At 46.5% G+C, this 18,629-nt stretch overlaps 1 protein-coding gene across 2 annotated transcripts in view; it reads left to right on the top strand.

Annotated features, from left to right (window-relative positions):
• The window catches only part of PTPN21 (protein tyrosine phosphatase non-receptor type 21), a 339,336-nt gene that overhangs the window by 297,676 nt on the left and 23,031 nt on the right, over nt 1-18,629 (top strand). For both annotated transcript variants that reach the window (XM_078660017.1, XM_078660016.1), the window contains one exon: nt 10,456-10,690. In XM_078660017.1, coding sequence (XP_078516143.1) covers nt 10,456-10,690 — 235 coding nt within the window. The remainder of the gene's footprint in view (nt 1-10,455; nt 10,691-18,629) is intronic.

The following is an 18,629-nucleotide window of genomic DNA, read 5'->3' as shown; positions in this document are numbered from 1 at the left end:
CGTTTCAACGCCTTTAGAATAAATCAACACAAACGAAAAAAGGGCAGTGTTTTTCTGCAATCACATGGCCGATTTTGAACCTGGGCATTGGGGCCCAACGGCTCGTTTCCCCCCGTGATGGCATCCCTAACATTATCAACATTAGGGCGAAAGGTAAACACATCAGGGATGCAGGCCTCAGTTCTCATCTAACAGTTCTTTCCTGGAGCCTGGCAGGCCTTAAGAAACTCCTTGAGGCCAACTCAGCACTTGACTATCTTTACAAGGGAGACCTCTTATGTCTTCAGGAGACTTGGGCCCCTGAAACAGTGCCGCTCGCAAGATATTACGAATTTCACTCCCCAGCAATAAAGTGCAACATCGACGTCCGGCCATCTGGCTCTCCATCTTCATTAAATATGTTTGAAAAATAGAGACCACTGAAATATGCACCAACTTGTCCGACCTTCAAGCATTGCTCATCAAAGGGCTAAAGAACACACTCCAGCCCATCTAACTGCCGTTAATCAACTCTTACGTCAACACTGCACTGCATCAGAAAAAAGGGCTCTAAGTTCCCTCGCACATATAGTGGAATATCTGCCAAACAAATACGCTTCCCACCCTCCCAAAATTGTGGGGAACTTTAACAACAGAGCCCTGTGGATGTCCCCCAAACACTCCAGGCCAACCACAGAGGCTGTACCACTCCAGAGTCCTAGATATGTTGCTGCATAATCCTTAAGAGACCCTCTTCCAACCGTCCGGAATATATCCACGATTGACTATATCTTTCTCAATAATGCACTGCCCTCCAGCTTTTGCAGCTTTGAAGTAGACAACAGGGACAAGAGTGATCACAAGCCCCTGCAGGCAGTCCAGCAGCTAGACTCTAATGTTTTGCAGCAATCACTGTTGTTTGGGGAATCTACCAAGGAAGAATGCAATAAGGGCCTTTCGAGGACTAAATGGTCTGTACATCTTGGCAGAAAACTGTCCGTGTGGATTGGAAAAAAAGGAGCTGGCACACATCTTTCAGGACATTCATTACCCCGGGGTACTGGAAGGATCTTATCGCTAAACTTCAGCAGGCACTGGGCGGATGATCTTGGATCCTTGGAGAAGGGATCCCTTCGCTGTGAGAAGTTGGCCTGATATATAATGTTCACTATTCTAGTGAACACTTTGTATCAGTCCAAACAACCCTTATTGATGTTTGGTTGTAAGTCAACCTGATAGACCAGCTATCCTAGTAGCATGGACACGTGCAGTCTTTAGGCTAAACTCTAGAGGGCGTGTTAAGCCAGCTGTTTTACCATCACATATTTATTTATTTATTTATGGCTCTTATAAAGCGCGCAGCTACCTCCGTCGGAGGTGTCCCGGCGCTAAAAGACTGTCCACAGAGATAAGGAAAAATCAAGATGAGGAGAATAGCCAAGTTTTCAGGCGGTTACGAAATTGTGCTTCAGATGAGGCAAATCTAAGGTCCAGGGGGAGGCCGTTCCAGTGTTTCGTAGCAAGGACAGCAAAAGCTCTGCCGCCCATTCGAGCGCGGCGGAAGCGTGGCACCACCAGAAGGCGTAGGCTGTTGGATCGTAAATCTCTCACAGAATGAGATAATGTAAGTCTCTTTCTCAGGTAATCTGGGCCGGTACCGTTGAGAGCCCGAAAAACAAGAGTAAGTATCTTAAACTTAATCCGAGAGGCTATGGGAAGCCAATGGAGCTTTTTGCGAAACACAGAAATCGAATGTCGAAAAGGGATGTTGCCAATCAGTCTAGCCCCCTTGAACACCAAGTGAAAGGACACCACACAAGTTGTTATGAAAATAAACAGATATTTATTTATAACAAGACTACCCTGGCTCTTTATGAGACAGGGAGCTAAGCACACAACAAAACTCTTACGAAAATACTTAAAGTCGCACAATTTACACAAATGCCCGAGGGGCACGAAAAACCATATACACAAGAAGTGGAATGCGAAATTACTAGCAGGTAAGTACTACTTTTCTAGACTGTAGAAACGCTAGGCCTACAATGCTGAACCCTTGGATTAGAAGCAGGAGGCCTAGGGACGCCGTGTGCAGAGTGGGAACTCTCACGCGTAATGCGGGAACAAGTCTATGGATACTAGCAATCACAAAGTTACTGTTCTCGGGCGAACCCGACTAGGTGGGTCGAAAACAAGAGTGGATCCGAACACTTAGGGTGTTGGACTATGCTGGAGCACCGGAGTACTCATTTTACCTAGCCCAGGGGCTGCGGCTGCATAGGGTTCAAGTTGCGTCGGAAACCCTTGTTGAAGAACCAGGAGCCTGAAGAAAGAAGTTGCTGGCAGGCGGCCAGTGAAGAAGTTCGTGGTGATCCAAGCCTGGATCAGGGAAGAAGAAGACCTGTAAGCAGAGGGGACCAAGTTCTGAATCACTAGCCAGTGATTTAGGTGGGCACCAGGATGGCACCGGACGAAGTCACCTCGACCAGGTGAGTGGGCGCTGCTAGGCTCTGCAGTCTCTCGGACCAGGAGGCGTTGTCGGCAACCAGGATGGAGGTGCGAGCTGTCCCACGAAGGTCTCTGCTGTTGACGTCGCTGGACCCAGGATTGGGGCAACAAGTCTTGGCAAATGCAAGCCCACGCGGTGGACTTAAAATGGAGTCTGGAGTGGACCAGAAGGGTCCAGGGTGCTCCTCTTTTGGAGGGGAGCAAGGGCTAGTCTGGAGCAACCAGACCAGCGGTGTTTGTCGTCGTGAAGCGTCGTAAGAGGGCCACTAGCCAACGGGCAAGTGACCTGGACAACGCGGTGAGCAGCAAAGAGCAGAAGGGCCCCACGTAGATCTCGTGGATGCAGGGGGGCTGAACTTCGGTGCTGGAGCTGCTCAGGGTCGGGGCTTCTCTTACCCCAAAGCACTCAGTCGAGGGTCACTCGGTGGTCGTGCTGGACAAGCGTCGTGCAGTCTTCAAAGATGGCCGGTCCCTCGAGGTCTCGTCACACCCACGGATCACAGCTGGGCTGATGATGCAGGTTGAGGTCAGAGGTGCCAGGGAAGCCGGTTCTCGTCGTGCTGGGCAATCTTGATCCGGAGGAGAGACTTACAGCAGACCGCGAAGCTTGGTTGGTGCCTGCTGCTGCAGGGTGACTACTCCTTAGTCACAAGGGAGAAATCTTAGGAAGAGTCTTGAGTTCCTCTCGTAGAAAGTCGGTTCAGGATTCAAAGATTGATCTAATTTGGAAGGGGGCCTGCTCCTACCTTTATCCTGCAAAAGGGGGCTGGCACGCGACTAAGTCCTGCCCTATGGGTGGGACTAGGAGGGGGGTGGTTACACCCCTCTCCTTTGGCGGGCTTTCCCCAGCTCAGGGGCTGGAGTGTCCCTGGCACTGGTTCAAGCCGGCCTATGCACAGTGAGCACCGGGGTGCCACTTGCAGTCACCTTCCTCTAAAGCCCTGCCTACCTAGGATACACAAAATCCTGTCTGGGACGGTGCTAGCACCGCCCCTGGCAGGAAACACTTTGTCCTTGCCTCCTGTGCTGGGAGGACTCCCAGCAGCAGGAGGGCAGACTTGTGTCTCGGTGGCAGCATCCATCTTGTGGAGCTGAGGCTATGTCTGACTTTAACCGGGGTTACAGGTTACCAACATGTCGTGTCCCTCTAGAATGGTGGAATGCTAACCCCGTCGCCAGAATTGGCGAGGGGTTAGTATTCCAATTCGCATGACACCTTACTCGACATGTTTTGATAATGTTATACCAAAGTTAGCATATGACCGCGAGGCAAATAATGCACTTAAGAGTATATGGTATAGCGTTATCATGGAACAGCTATTAGGACTTGGTTCCGCAAGCTGCAAACGGGCTCAGCTCATGCCAGAGCACCATTTCACATCATTCCATGCACTCTGCCTTCAGGATTGTTAAGGCCTGCCATAGGAGTGACTGATAGGAATATATGTGTCCATTTTAGGTTTAGATATAGGAATACTATATCTAAAGCAAAGGGTGATTACACCACCTTGCCCCAGCTGTCAAGCAGCCAGTTGTGTCAGATTTGGATGGCCAGCCAGGGGTGGCATAATACATGCTGCAGCCCCTGGTAGGCCCTGGGTACACCTATGCCCTGGGTACCTAAGGTACACTGTACAGGGACTGATAAGGTGACTCAGTATCCAATTAGATATGTACCTAAGGTACATGGAATCCATTTTACAGAGAGAGCAGTAGGCCTGGGGTCCTGAATAGCAGGGCCCCAGGTCAACTAAGTCAGAAAACCAGCAAAACACCAGGCAAAAAGTTGGGGGCAACCATAGTCGGGGATCTACCTTCCTACATTCGCTAGAACATCTCCTCCTCTCATTACATTCAAGGAGCTTCTTGCTACCAAGCGCAGTCTCCGAAGGGCCCTGACGGCCAGATGTAGAGGCGGCAAAAATCATCAAAGTCATAAGATCGCAGCTCTGAGAGCTGCCCACAGATAAGATAGTATGAGAGAAAAGAAAATCGAAGTGGAATGGCTAAATAATGTCACCCTCCTAAAAGAGAAGAGACATTCTCACCTCTGGAAGTACATCAACAACCTTAGCAATTCTGCCCAGACTAAGTAGAATAGCGTGGCGGAACGCGTGTGGGTCACTTATGTTAAGCAGTTCTACTCAATCCTCCAACCTCACTTTGTCTGGACCAACAAGCCACCTTAACCTCAGAGGCTTCTGTAAAAGACACCATTAAAAAAATTAGGAACAACAGGGCTCCGGGACCAAATGGAATTCCCTCCACCGTCTTCAAATCTACATGTCTTCTAGGCTGGGCTCTTCACACCTCTGTTTAACTACACCTTCACCATTCCAACAATACCATACACATGGAGAGGAGCCTTGAAGCAAAAGGCAATGCCTGAGTTTTATTGGCAGAGCAGGAATCCTTAGCTTCTGAGAACGTCATTCTCCCTTTCTTCCTATCAGGATTCATGCCTGCTAGCTCCACAATGGACAATATCTTAGCACTGGCACCGTTGTCTCGGTGAGCCACCCGGTGCAAGAAACCGCCACTATTTTTTTGCTTTGCCGACTACATTGCAGCATTTGCCTAGGTAGACAGGGGTAAGCTGAGGTAAAAATGAACCGCATGTGGTATTCCCCTCCAGCTTTTCAAGGCCATAATATCTCTATCTGGGGACTTGGGTCCAGATAAAAACAAGTCCAACCACAGCAACTGCCAAAGTTACAAATAACAACGGTCTAGGCCTGCTAGCTCCACAATGAACAATATCTTAGCAGTGGCATATTTGTCTCGGTGAGCCACCCAGTGCAAGAAACTGCCACTATTTTTTTGCTTTGTCGACTACATTGCAGCATTTGCCCAGGTAGACCGAGGTAAGCTGAGGTAAAAATTAACCGCATAGGGCGATTCCCCTCCAGCTTTTCATGGCCATAATATCTCTATCTGGGGACTTGGGTCCGGATAAAAACAAGTCCAACCACAACAACTGCCAAATTGTCAAATAACAACGGTCTTAAACAAGGCTGCATGTTGGTGCTTTTTTTCAATCTGCAGACGGCCGACCTGGGCAAATCACTTGAAGGTGCCAGTTTGATAACCGCAAGGCTGGGCAAGGTGGGTCTCCCAATCCTACAGTATACAAATGATACTGTAATCATAGACCACTCCAGAATAAGCCTACAGAGAGCCCTCAGTGCCCTCCATAGTTACAATCGAGTGAACAAACTCTTGGTGAATGAGGGAAAGACCAATAAAGTCATCTTTGGTAAATATCCAGGCAAGAAATTTACAAATTGGCAGTTAGGAGACCTGCAAATAACAACCATCACCAACTGCAATTTTGTAGGTGTATGGCTTATTGAGAGGCCCACTTATCTTAGCCTGAAAGACCTAAAAGCCCTAAAAGCCCTGCGAGCAAAACTAATCCCAGCTCTAAACTATGGCTATTCAGCCTTGCCCGGCGCACTGGAAAACATCTGATGTACTCTCAAATTTCAGTGTCCAAAACATTTTTAAATGCTGCTCAGCAGGCCAGAAGAGCAAGGATAAGACTGAAGCTGGACCTTGGGAGTCTGGATCTCACATGCCTGGGCGACCTAGTAAAATACTACCCTAGAACCTGGCGGGCCCCGGAGTCGACTCTCAAATCGCAACTTGAAACAATCTTTGAAGAGGAGGGCTCCCTATGGCGCTCACAGTGGCAGCTAGTTGTCTGAACATTTTGACCGCCAATCTGCGCAAGCAGGCATTACCGTTGTCATCCTAGAGGAAAGACGTGAAAGAGCCGGTCATGAAAACCCCACGGAATATATGAAGGATCAACTATAGAACCATCTTAGCGGCATTGGATGCCTCCTATATCCTGGGAAACACCAGCCATACCTTCAGCCAGCTCTCTCAGCCCTGGCTCATAGGAAAATCATGTACATGAGGCTTCTTGCCCTGCCAATCACGGACCTGGGCGTGAAGGGACAAGGATACACTATGTGGAATATGCAAAAAATCTTGGTTCCACCTGCTGTTACTGTCCCAAACTTACCAGCGATTGACATAGTCTGTTGGCTCCTTTATGTCAGGCCAGTGGCGTTAGGCTTTGCAGAGAAGCATCAGACCTATGTTTCTCCACCAGCTCTCCAAAAACTCTTTCCAGGATGGGGACATTCACTGATTCTATTCATCCGGTCTTCTCAGTGTACCACCAGTGTGAGAACTGGTCAGACTCCACAGAAAAGCACTGGATCAGCACCTCTCTGCTCACTTCAGACTCTGAGGTGGGGAGGCTGGCGAGATTCTGAGATGTTATTCGGCCTGCAGGTTGCGTGTCTATGATTATATAATACCCATGTCCTCTCCATCGCAAGCGATCTAAAGTGGCTTATTAACCAGCAAGCAGACAACTTCCTAGGTATTAGTCATTTAAATGTTGTAACACAAGCATTTTGCACTTTTTGCACTCAAATAGATCCCTGAAGGTTGCCTAGGGCACATGAACACTATAGTTAGAGTTTACAATGTGTTTTATATTTAAAAACAAAAGGAAACTTTTAATATTATTTTTTATGCAGCTATTTTACAGAATTAACTATTTATACAAATATAAATCATTTTCTCAACAGTACATAGGAAATTGTTGTGCAGTGATGTTTTACATATAATGAATTTAAGTAATCCAGCAGGTTGAACATTTATGACTTGATTGGGGATAAGCAATATTACCAAGTTTTAAGGAGTAAGCACTACAATTTAGCACTGGTTAGCATTGGTAAAGTGTACAGAGTTCTATAGCCAGCAAAAACGAGGTCAGCAAAAATGGAGGCAAAAGGTAAATGTTTGGGCCAACATCATCCTAAGGCTGACCAGTCTAACAGACAGCTCGGGGAAATCGGGGTGTGCTGGGATAAGATATGGTACCCAGCTAGGATCTGGAAACGAGTGGCCTTTGTATTGTTGTCCATGCAACTTCTCGCCTGATTTTGAGTGGTGAGAATGGTTGGAATCCCACTTAGCTTTCTTGTTCTTACGGCATTTTTTTACCTGAAGACTTCGAGAAGAACCTTGCGTGGGAACAGCCTTGTGATCAGGTGCAGCCTGCAACTTAGAACGGAAATGCTGCTTTGAGCGGGATCTCTTGCGTTTGACAATATAGAGCTTCATTTTGCTCCCTGATGGCCTTTGGGTGGAGGAGGACACATTCTCACACAAAAATGTGTGTCGTTTACCAGAGCCCAAGGGCCAGAGACTCCGTTATGAGGTTCTGTGACTGACATCTGCTTCCTTCAATCGTGGCACAGCTTGAAACCGTTTTTTCCAGGGGAGACCTCTTCCGTATCACACTGTCTCAACTTTTTCACAATGGTTTTAGGGAGGCCAACAAATTTAGGAGCAGAGAGCTGGATCCATGTTGAAGTTCCTGGAAGGAAAATAAAAGAAATGTCCATGCACTTCCTATATGCGGCTTTGATCTGTCACTTCAGAGGTAGTACGAGTTTACCACAGAGCCACACTGCGCAGCCTAGCGCCACGCAAGCATCATTGTAGAGAGAATTCTATAGATCCAGTCTGTCACTGGGAATTTTAAAGGTGGGCAATCTGTGTTTAGATAGAGTATCAACTCCAAAGAGTGTTAACGGTAAGTAATTAGTTTTTGTGGTACATTATGTCCAGCGGTGAACACTAACCCTGCCCTATATTTCCCCTAAATACACCTGATGTGTATTCATCAACATTTGGTACACATTGTACACTATGTTTAAATGAAAAAGCATGAGCCAAGCCTTGTTTTCTTCTGAATCTCATTTGAAAAATGTAACTCGGAAAAGAATATGACCCTTCAGCTTGGTGACACACAGTACTCAAATCAAATCCCTTGATCTTTATTCCACCAGGTCCAAAATGACCTGATAGTTATATCAGATAATAGTTAGATTCGACATAAAGCAATCGGAGATCAACAAAACCTTTTGTAAAACTGCTATACTGTTCACCAGTAGGAAAATCCCCATCTCCTTTTCATTATTAAAACGGGATATTGAGAACACCTTTATCTCTTCCTCCACTGCCTCCTAGCAGTTCTAGTACACAATTTTCCATGAGTTCCTGCCTCCTCTACACTACATTGCACTCATTAATTTCATTCTATTAAAAGCCACACACCTACCAAAAACAGTCAACATTATTATTTGGTATTGCATATAAATAAAGCTTTGCTCAGTGGTCCAAGAGGTAGCCATGTCTTAGAATAGGAAGATCTAGAAATAGGCAGCTATTGGCTCCCAAGAAATTAAAGAAAATGGTTACACCAGCTATATGGGTTTGCATACCAGAAATAGCAGATTTCCAAAACAGCACATAAGTGCTTTCAAAATCCTCTCATATCATGGTCAGCTACTAAATATGTGTTGGAATACCCAGTTAGCAAAACCTGCAGCTCTCCTACCCCACTTAGTGATGGGGACCAGCCATTTTTCTGATGGCAGAGCAAGCAATGGCTCCTCTGGTGGAATACTTTTAATGATAGCCTTCAGATATTTAGGCATGGGTTAAGGTACCTGAGCTGGTCTGCCAGGATATAGCACTAATGTACTGTGGGGAAAAATCCTTGCGTATAAGAGACATTTATTTTTTGTTTTTCAATAACAAAACTAGATCTTTGGAAGATTAGTTTTGAAAACAAAAACTGTGCTGAGTGGGTAAAGTGAACATGGTGAACACAAACCTCCAATGAAGCTGCTGTGGGACAGATCTCCACAACCCTGGCGAAGATCTCTAAATATGATGGTCTGTACTCTGCCAGGACATGTCCGCTGGCTTAGCGTAATGAAGTAAAGCGAGGAACATTTTGAATAAGTCCCTTTTGTCTTATGGTGAGAATCGAATGGGACTCATTGCCTTTTTGTAGCTCATTCTCAAAATAGTTCGGTTTTAAATGTGTTACCGCCTGAGTTTTTTTTTTTTTGCAGTATTTAAAAAAAAAGTACATTTGATAATTTCTTTAATATAGAGTTGTTGTTAAACTTGATCAGTGAGCGTGCAGATCTCTCACAAGTACTGCCTTCAAAAGCTCAGCGAAGTCACATTCTGTTCCCATGTATCGGATATTCGTGTTGCAGACAAGCTGGTGCTCTTGCTAAAGAAGGCATGCATTGAATACTGCTTATGCCTATGTGTATCCAATGGAATACTTTTTGAACAAGGTCAACATTTACTCATTTGCCGTACATAGAAATGTTTATCTGATGATGTCATCCCAGACTGTTTATTTAAAATCACCCCATTAGTGTTTCGTTTGATAGCAAAAGCATGGAAATAATATAGTGTATTGCTCAAGTACCATGCCGTTAAAAAGAGAAATAAGACTAGATATAAAAAAAATGAACAGTCAAGCTGTTCAGACTAAGAGAAACATTATAAAGGAATCTGATTCGTTCAGAAGCTTTACATTTTCTTGAAACAGTCAAAGGGCTACATTACCCGAAGCTAAGACTTGGAACTAGGCATTCGGTTTTCAATGTTGATGTATGGATGAGCTTTCTTTCTAGTTTGTATCCACCCCCCCTCCAAAGCACCCCACCCCGAGTAGCTTTTTTAAGATCGGGGAACTCTCTTATTTCAAGTGAGGTGCATATCCGAAGTGTAGTCATCATGACAATAATGAGCATTTATGTGAGGCATTTTACCTCAGTTCCTAAGACAGTGTACCGTGGCTAAAATCAGTGATACTCCTTGAGCTCTGGAGGGTAAAAGGGTAATTTGTTCCTGCTTGGATCTGAACCAGATTACTAATAGAGTTCGACAGCAGGTGCAGTAGCCTACACAATGGCTTATACTTGAAGCTGCTGCAGGATTCAGAAGCTTGTAGGTTGTTTGTGTAAACTTTCTTGAGCCATCCAAGAATGACTTCTAAAAATGACCGCTTTGACAGTCGAATCTTTACAGCATTTTTTTCATTAATGACTTACATTTTCTTTATCTTTTTTTAAGGAGGGTGGACGAGAGAAGAGCTTCAGGTACTGGCCAAGGCTCGGCTCCAGGCACAACACGGTCACTTACGGGCGATTCAAGATCACCACTCGCTTTCGTACCGACTCAGGTTGCTATGCCACCACTGGTCTGAAGATCAAACACCTCTTAACTGGTCAGGAGAGGACTGTATGGCATCTCCAGTATACGGACTGGCCAGAGCATGGCTGCCCAGATGATATCAAGGGCTTTCTTTGTAAGTTTGCACATTTGCTTTTTATTTTGGAAATAGATGTATCTATCATTCAAGTAATCTTCTGTAAGCAGAGCTTGGAAGCCGGGGCTCCAAACATTCATTTTGGAGGCTGTGATGGATATACTGGAGGGGCTCAAGTGCAGCAAGAGAACATCCATATTCTTATAATGGGAAGTTTATTTAGGGGGGAAGTTAAAGGGGACTTCATAAAGATGAAGCCTTACACAAATTAGGCATTGGCTCGGTCATTTTTTTGCCTAGTCAAAGCTCTCGAGAGACATATTTTAAAACCTACACTCGCAAAGGGCTGTACTTTTGAAAAATAATTTAGTTGTTCTTGCTGTTTACAAGACTACCTTTAACCCATGAATGTATTTCACTCATTGATTTTGGCTTTTGTCTATAATGATCATAAAACCGTTGTTTAAAATGAAGAATTGCAGTGTACACAAAATAACATGACTCTTGTCAAAAGCAACTGCAAGTTACTAATTATCATTTAAAGCAAGGAAGATGTGCTCTTCACACCTCCCTCCTCCCACTTAAATGCTATTTTATTCTAACCTTATTGTGCGAAAGGGTTCAGTGGCTGTACCATCGGCCTTATTTACTCTTATTTAAGTGAGTGAGCTTACATTGTTGATTGGTTGCACTCCCCCAAAAAATAAAACCCATTGCTGTGTTAGGAAACTTGGTGTTCTGTTTCAAACAGAGGATTTATGCAGGGCCTCGTGAGATCCAGTTATATAACTTAACTTATAGAAACAACACTGTACCGTTTGTCTTTCTCGTGGTCTTCCTTGGCTAGTTAAAACAGTGTTTTGCTTTTTGAAATAATTTTGTGGCTATGGGCCATATGTATCATCATCACCATTTGCGATTATTAAATAGCGAGTTTTAAGGAATCGCTATTTAGAAATCGCAAAATGGTATGTATGTAGAAATCAGCTTCTTTTTAGAGATTTCTTACAATTCCTTAATTGCGATTAGCAAATTGCTAATCGCAATTAAGGAATAATTTCCCATTCATTTCGGGAAATGGGCAATTAGCTAATAGCAAATGGGAAATATTTTCAGAGGTGCAGGGGTGTCCAAAGGACACCCAGCTGCACCCCTGAAAATGACATGTGTGCGCATATGGTGCACAAACATGCCTAAGGGGCATGTATGAGCGTCACATGGCACCTTTTGTTTTTAAAAAAAAATGCTTTTTCAAAGGAATTCGCAACTTACCACCAACTTGAAGTTGGTGGTAATTTGCGAATCCTTAGGGTCAATTTGCAATATTTTTTTGCTTCATACATTAAAATTGCGATTCCTTAAATGCAATCGCAATCGCAAATTGTGCGATTCCTTATTGTGCACCACATTTGCATGATACATACCATATTGAGAATTCGCATTCGCAAAGGCCGAAATTCTCCGAATTTGGACCTTTGAGAATTCGCATTCGCAAAGGCCGAAATTCTCTGAATTTCGACCTTTGCGAATGCGAATTTCAATGATACATATGGCCCTAAATCACAAAAGTCAGAATTGTCTGGAATTTTAGAAATTACCTACTTTTACCTTTGGATGTGCAAAAATAAATGATGTCCGCATTTCTTTAAAACCCAGTTTATAGTGCTGAGCCGCTCTAGTAAACTTTTCTTATTAAATCAAACTCAGGCTAGTGTTTAGGATGTCTATTATTTTAGGACGCACATACCAAAACCATGAAACTTTAATGGAGCTGTTGAGTTGACCAGTGTGTCAGAAAGTTCACTCATTTAGAGGAGAGCAATTATAAAAAGTAGAATGTGCCTAAAAACTCTATAGTTCTAGAATGTCATTGTATATTATAAATAAGAATACGTTCTAAAACCTAGGAGTCAGACTAAATTGCTATTTTTTTGCATATTGTTTGCTGTGGCTCTCGTCCTCCAAGTGCCCCTTCCTTTGAGACCATTTAGTTACGTCTGGCTTCTTTTACATTGTTGGGTGCATCTTGAATGTCTATTCACCAGCCCTAATAAAACCTGTAAATTTACTTTCTCCATAACAAATTAAGTGCTATTTGTGAGTGGCTCAAACGTTCATTAGTCATGTATCGAAAATGGGTACTTCCATGTTTTAGTCTAAAAGTATTCTTTAACTGCTTGGTCACACCTCATCTTGTTCCTTACAGAGAGTCTGCAATACATTTGTCTGAAGCTTAGCAGATCGATTCTGTAAAAAAAGCCTGTACCCTGGTTTGAGGCATCCTAACACAATTCTTTTTTCTGTGCACTTGTGACTATTGATTTTAATGTGTCAAAATGTATTAGTCGCCCATGTGTAATTATGCATTAAAGGCTGTCTTTTTAGGTCCCGCCTGAGCCAGCGCATGCTCTGCTCTGGCAAGACTTTTATTAAGTGGGCTTCAGAAAATGCTACCTCGCACTTTCGCTTGTGGTCTAGAGCTTTTGGTTACGCGGGCGGGCGCTTACGAGCAGAGGCGCCGGCTGGCTTTCCTCTCTCGACAGCAGCACATGCTTGGCCCCCACTCCCTTCTGTGTTCTCCCTGCTTGGAGGGGCCCTGCTCTCCCCAGCACACGCATCACTCATCACTCGCGGGCTCACCTCCTGCCCCCCCTCTCGCAATTAACTTTTGGGGCCACGCTTGTATTTCAGTGCTTCTTTGGTTCACTAGGCCGTAGCAGCATCGTCCACAATAATGTGCCACAAAAACCTTGATTAAGCAAAACAAGCATTGACACAGCCTAAACAGTGCCAACTAACGCCAGACATTTGCTTTGGCAAAGCTTTAAAAAAACAAGCATTTACAATGCAACGGTTTCGCCTTTGAAAAAGTTAGAGCTATTGGCATTGTAAATGACAACAGTTTTATGTATGTGTTGGTTTTGAAAACAGATAAATAAATGGCACTGTCATTTACAATGGCAATAGCTTAATCTACTGTTCTAGTTAATAAAGGTGAGTTTAAGTGAGATAGTGTTACCCCTACCTTTCAGGTTTCAACAAAGTTATCGTTGTTTTAAAAAAACAGAATTCCGAAAAAGATCTGAAAGTGAACCGTGTATCTAAATAAGACTTAATTTCCTGCTCGAATGGACAAACCAGCAGAAACAAGAGCGGCGCCTATTTCAACCTTACAGCCTATACACACCACCTCATGTTCAGAGCCGACACCGGCTAATTACATACCGTTCCGCCCGAAGGACGCCGGGGGCAGGGATTCATCAACCCATTCACCTTGTCTAATGCATCTCTACTTTCTCTGCCAGGTGAGCTCTCCCACCGGCCTCACACCCTGGTCTGCTCGCTCATTGTCCATGTGCTGAGGTCAGTCTGAAAGAGTTCCGACCTGATTTCAGGTAAATCTATCAAGATTACCTAAAAGAAGCGGGAGCCAGGCAATGGAGGTATCCTGGCCACCCACTGCTTCGATGCCTTTCCTAAGCCACCAGGTTTGGAGCTTTCACGAGGCGACCTAAGGAAGCAGCCTTAGGGAACCAAATTACAACACAAATATTTTTTTTAAAAAGTCCTATGGGAAGGGGCACACGGACAGCGGGAGGGGGGCGGGTTAGCGGGCACACGGACAGCGGGAGGGGGGCGGGAACGTTGGAGCTTTCACGAGGCAACTTAAGGAAGCAGCCTTAGGGAACCAAATTACAACACAAATAATTCGACTTAAGGAAGCAGCCTTAGGGAACCAAATTGCAACTCAAATAAAAAAAATTAAAAGTCCTATGGGAACGGACAGCGGGAGGGGGGGGAACGTTGGAGCTTTCACAAGGCGACTTAAGGAAGCAGCCTTAGGGAATCAAATTACAACACAAATAATTTTTTTAAAAAGTCCTATGGGAACGGGCACACGGACATCGGGAGGGGGGGCCGGTTAACGGGCACACGGACAGCGGGAGGGGGGTCGGGACCGGGCACACGGACAGCGGGGGGGCGGGAACGGGCACAATCAAAAGGCAGGAAGCAAGAAAAACAAGCATTTAGAATGCAATAGGTCTCGGGTTAGTTAAGTTTGAGCTATTGGCATTGCTAAATATTGCAACACCAACTGCAACAAAAGTCTATAAATTACACGCCAAAAAAATGTGTGTAGCAATGGTGGCATGCTGCGCTTTAGATTAATATGTTTAAAAGTAAAGTGTGCCATACTGCTATTGCTACAATAGTTAATTGTGGATGCATTAACAATTAATGTGTGCACTGATGGCTGGTGGTGTGTGTGCCTGGTGGAAGTGTTCACTGCGAGCTGGTGGTGTGTGTGCCGGGTGGAAGCGTGCACTGATGGCTGGTGGTGTGTGTGCCTGGTGAAAGCATGCAGTGACGGCTGGTGGTGTGTGTCTGATGAATGCGTGCACTGACAGCTGGTGGTGTGTGTGTGCTTGGTGAAAGCGTGCACTGATGGCTGGTGGTGTTTGTGTGCTTGGTGAAAACGTGCACTGATGACTGGTGGTGTTTGTGCCCGTGAAAGCGTGCATTGATGACTGATGGTGTCTGTGTTTGGTGAAAGTGTGCACTGATGGTGTGGTGTTGTGTGTGGTTGTGGTTGTGTGTGTCGTGTTTGTGGTTATGTGTGTGTGTGGTTGTGTGTATGGTTGTGTGTGTGGTTGTGTGGCACCTCCCTGCCCTCACCTGGGTCCTGCAGCTCCCGCCAGTCTCTTCACCAGAGGGCAGTGGTCCTTTCAGCCCCACCACCCCCCACCTCCACACACACGCACACCCATGTGCGTGCACTCGTGAGGTGCTAGTGTACAGGTAATGGGTGTGTTCCTGTCCACCCCGCACCTCCCTGCCAGTCTATGACATGGGGCCAGCGGTCCTCTTAGCCTCCCACCACACCCACACACACCCTAGTGCATGCGTGCGTGTGCATTGGCCCGTGAGGTGCTAGTGCACAGGTAATGGGTGTGTTCCTGTCCACCCCGCACCTCCCTGCCAGTCTATGACATGGGGCCAGTGGTCCTCTCAGCCTCCCACCACACACACACCCAAGTTCGTGCGTGCGTGTGCATTGGCCCGTGAGTTGCTAGTGCACAGGTAATGGGTGTGTTCCTGCTCAGCCCGGTTGTGATTCAGAGCCAGTGAGGAAGCTGACGGGACCGGCTCTGGGAGGGGGTTCACGACTCATGAGGCAGAGAGTTTCCGGGAGCAGGGAGCACCCTGAGGCTTATGTAACACCTGCATCATCCGCCCAGGCGCTATCCCTGCTCTTCTCAGCGAGGACTGAGTCAAAAACCTGCCCCGCTGATTCTCTCCACCCACCCGTTCCATTTATCCACTGCTGCGAGTTCATGATTCATTGTTTCCAATTATTATCCGTTGCCTTCGCTCGTTCATTTACTCTCCGACTACCCTCTGATGTCAACCAAGCCTTGTTCGTGCCCAGTTGAGATTTGCTCTGTCGTCTTTTAAACTATGTACGTCTTCTCGTTGCAATCCAGTTTAGTGGGGTAAAAAAACTAGGCCTGGTGGAAGCACGGGAAAGGATCCCACGTTACAAGTTAAGCAGTGAATTAGGCGCAGACTTCACTCCACTCACCCCTTGCCCACTAGCCAGCCACTCGCCATCAGAGGCGACCATTGCAGCGTTCCCACATCAGGCCGCTCGCTCCTCGGAAGAAAGGACGGCTGCTTCTGTCGGCAGCCCCGGCAGGGGGTGACAGCCTCTGCTTCGGTCTCCCGGTGTCTCCGGTGTTGATTGACACTCCTCCAGCACCTCACCGCGTCGCACTGTTCGACGGTTACCTCATCAGAGCCCAGCATACGTGATCTGAGCATGCCCAGTGCAGGCGACGCGCAGCGGCAGGACTTTCTCGATGCCGGCCAGAAAGAGAGCAGTCATCGGCGCGCGGCGGGGACGCCTGGGCCGTGAGCGCGACCAAATCCGCGCGTGGCCAGCACTTGTCGCTCCCTCTCCCATTAGGAATGCTGGGCGCGTGCCCAGCTCTTGTCTCCTTTTGGCGGCTTTGGCGGCTGAAACGATTGCAATAGTTCTCTGCCGAGAACAAAAAGGAGCGAAGCAACTCGGTTAAGGCAGCTCCTTCATAGCCCACGGGCCCCCCAAAATCCAGAGGGGCTTCTCCCAGCCTGCAATGGAACCATGATCCCGGAGAGCGAGCTGGATGCGAGCTTGGGGCTCCAAAAAGGGAAGACGGCGGGAACGGGCACACGGACAGCGGGAGGGCGGGGGCGGGAACGGGCACACGGACAGCGGGGGGGGGGGCGGGAATGGGCACACGGACAGCGGGAAACAGAACACATACAGAAAACAAAGACGACAGCCACGAGCCACGGACAACAATACACGGAGACACCAGACCTAGAAAAAAAAACAGAGACGACAGCAACGAGACACGCGAAGACGTAAAACAAACGGAGACGACATGAGACGGGGTAGACGTACAAAGTGATCAGAAAATTATAAGAAAATGCTGCTTACCTGTTCGCAAATACAAAGTAATTCCAGCCCACTCCGGCAAAAGACACTTCAAAAAAGACCAAAACTTGACGGAAAAAAAATAAATATATGCCCACCGCCGCAATGACGTTGTTAAAGGGGCGGGGAGCGAAAAAATCACTGGAACGCCCACGAATCTGCTCGGACAATGACTTGACGCATCTCTGTTCCAATGGCTCGCCTCCATTTATGGAGCTAGCCAATGGAACAGAGAGGCGGGTTAAAGCCCCATACTGAAACTCAAAAGATTTCGCCTGCGCGAACACTGCTGCGCAGTGGACGCCAGGCGAAACCTAAAAAAGGCATCGTATGATAATCCGTTGTTTCTCAATCTGTATCGTACTGGCTATGTAAATGAGTGTCATATTGTATCTGTGCAGTTGTTGCTGCCAGATGTGTTTATTACACGTACAGTGCTCGCCTTTGATGTTGCTGCTACGCGTGTTACCCTTGCAGCGCTTGTTGTCTGTCGTTTTCTGTGCAGTGCGCGTTCTAGTTGATCAAGGCTTACACTACAGCATCGGCTGCAAACGTTTACTGTTGGTGCAGGCTGCCATCCATTCCTGGATGCTTTTGACCCGGAAGTAGATTCTCTGATGAAGGAGGTGCGCTGGTTGTTGTTGCCGGTGTTAGCTGCTTTTGTCATGGGATAGCCGAAGTTCCTCTCCCCGGGCATCTTACACCGGGGAGCATTGCCCTGACCCCCCAACAGGATGGGTAACCCTCAGCCGGACCTCTATGTGACAGAGTGCAGCCCCTAGTCGTCCCCTCTGAGCTCCCCTGTTTCAGATGAACCCGAAAGGGAGCAGGACTTGAGCCGTACACACTTATCTCTTCTGCGGCCCGCTCCCACAGACGTCACAGAGGTCAGCCTTAAAGAGCATGCTACAGGGCGCAAGTGCAGCAGCTGGAGAAGCTTCTGAGCCAGAGCCAGCAAAAAGAGCGCATCACTGACACCTACAACCAGGACCATCAGCAACAGGTGAACCGGATAGAGACGCCTTGTCCGGGGTAGTAAGTCCTGAATAAATGCAGTTACAGACTGGGCGAAACAGCATAAGCTTTCTCGCATGCACCCTGTGGTCTTCAGGCAGAGACCATGGGGACTGTTTATTCCATGGACACACATAATAATCGGTGTTCCCCAGGCTCAGATTGTGACACTCAGTACACTCAGAACAGTGCTTTTAAATACCTGAAACACAGCCAGGGGAAGGAGCTCAATAATTGTATAATCCCATTTACACAGCACCTAAATCAGCCACAGACATACCCACTATACCTGAATGCCAAGCACAGTGTGAGGCACAGTCACTAATGCGTCAACACTACAATATATAATCTAAGGCTTTTAGAAGGCTGCAGCAGAAATGTTTACTTTCCCCACAATAGATATTTGTGTCAATTATCAAACGGCATTGTGCAGTACATTGTGGTAGCTAGCACCTTTGAATCTGCAATTTAAAGCATTTTAGA

Source organism: Lissotriton helveticus, chromosome 9 (genome assembly GCF_964261635.1).
Source record: "Lissotriton helveticus chromosome 9, aLisHel1.1, whole genome shotgun sequence".
Classification (NCBI taxonomy): domain Eukaryota; kingdom Metazoa; phylum Chordata; class Amphibia; order Caudata; family Salamandridae; genus Lissotriton; species Lissotriton helveticus.
This window is presented reverse-complemented; position numbering and strand designations above follow the sequence as displayed.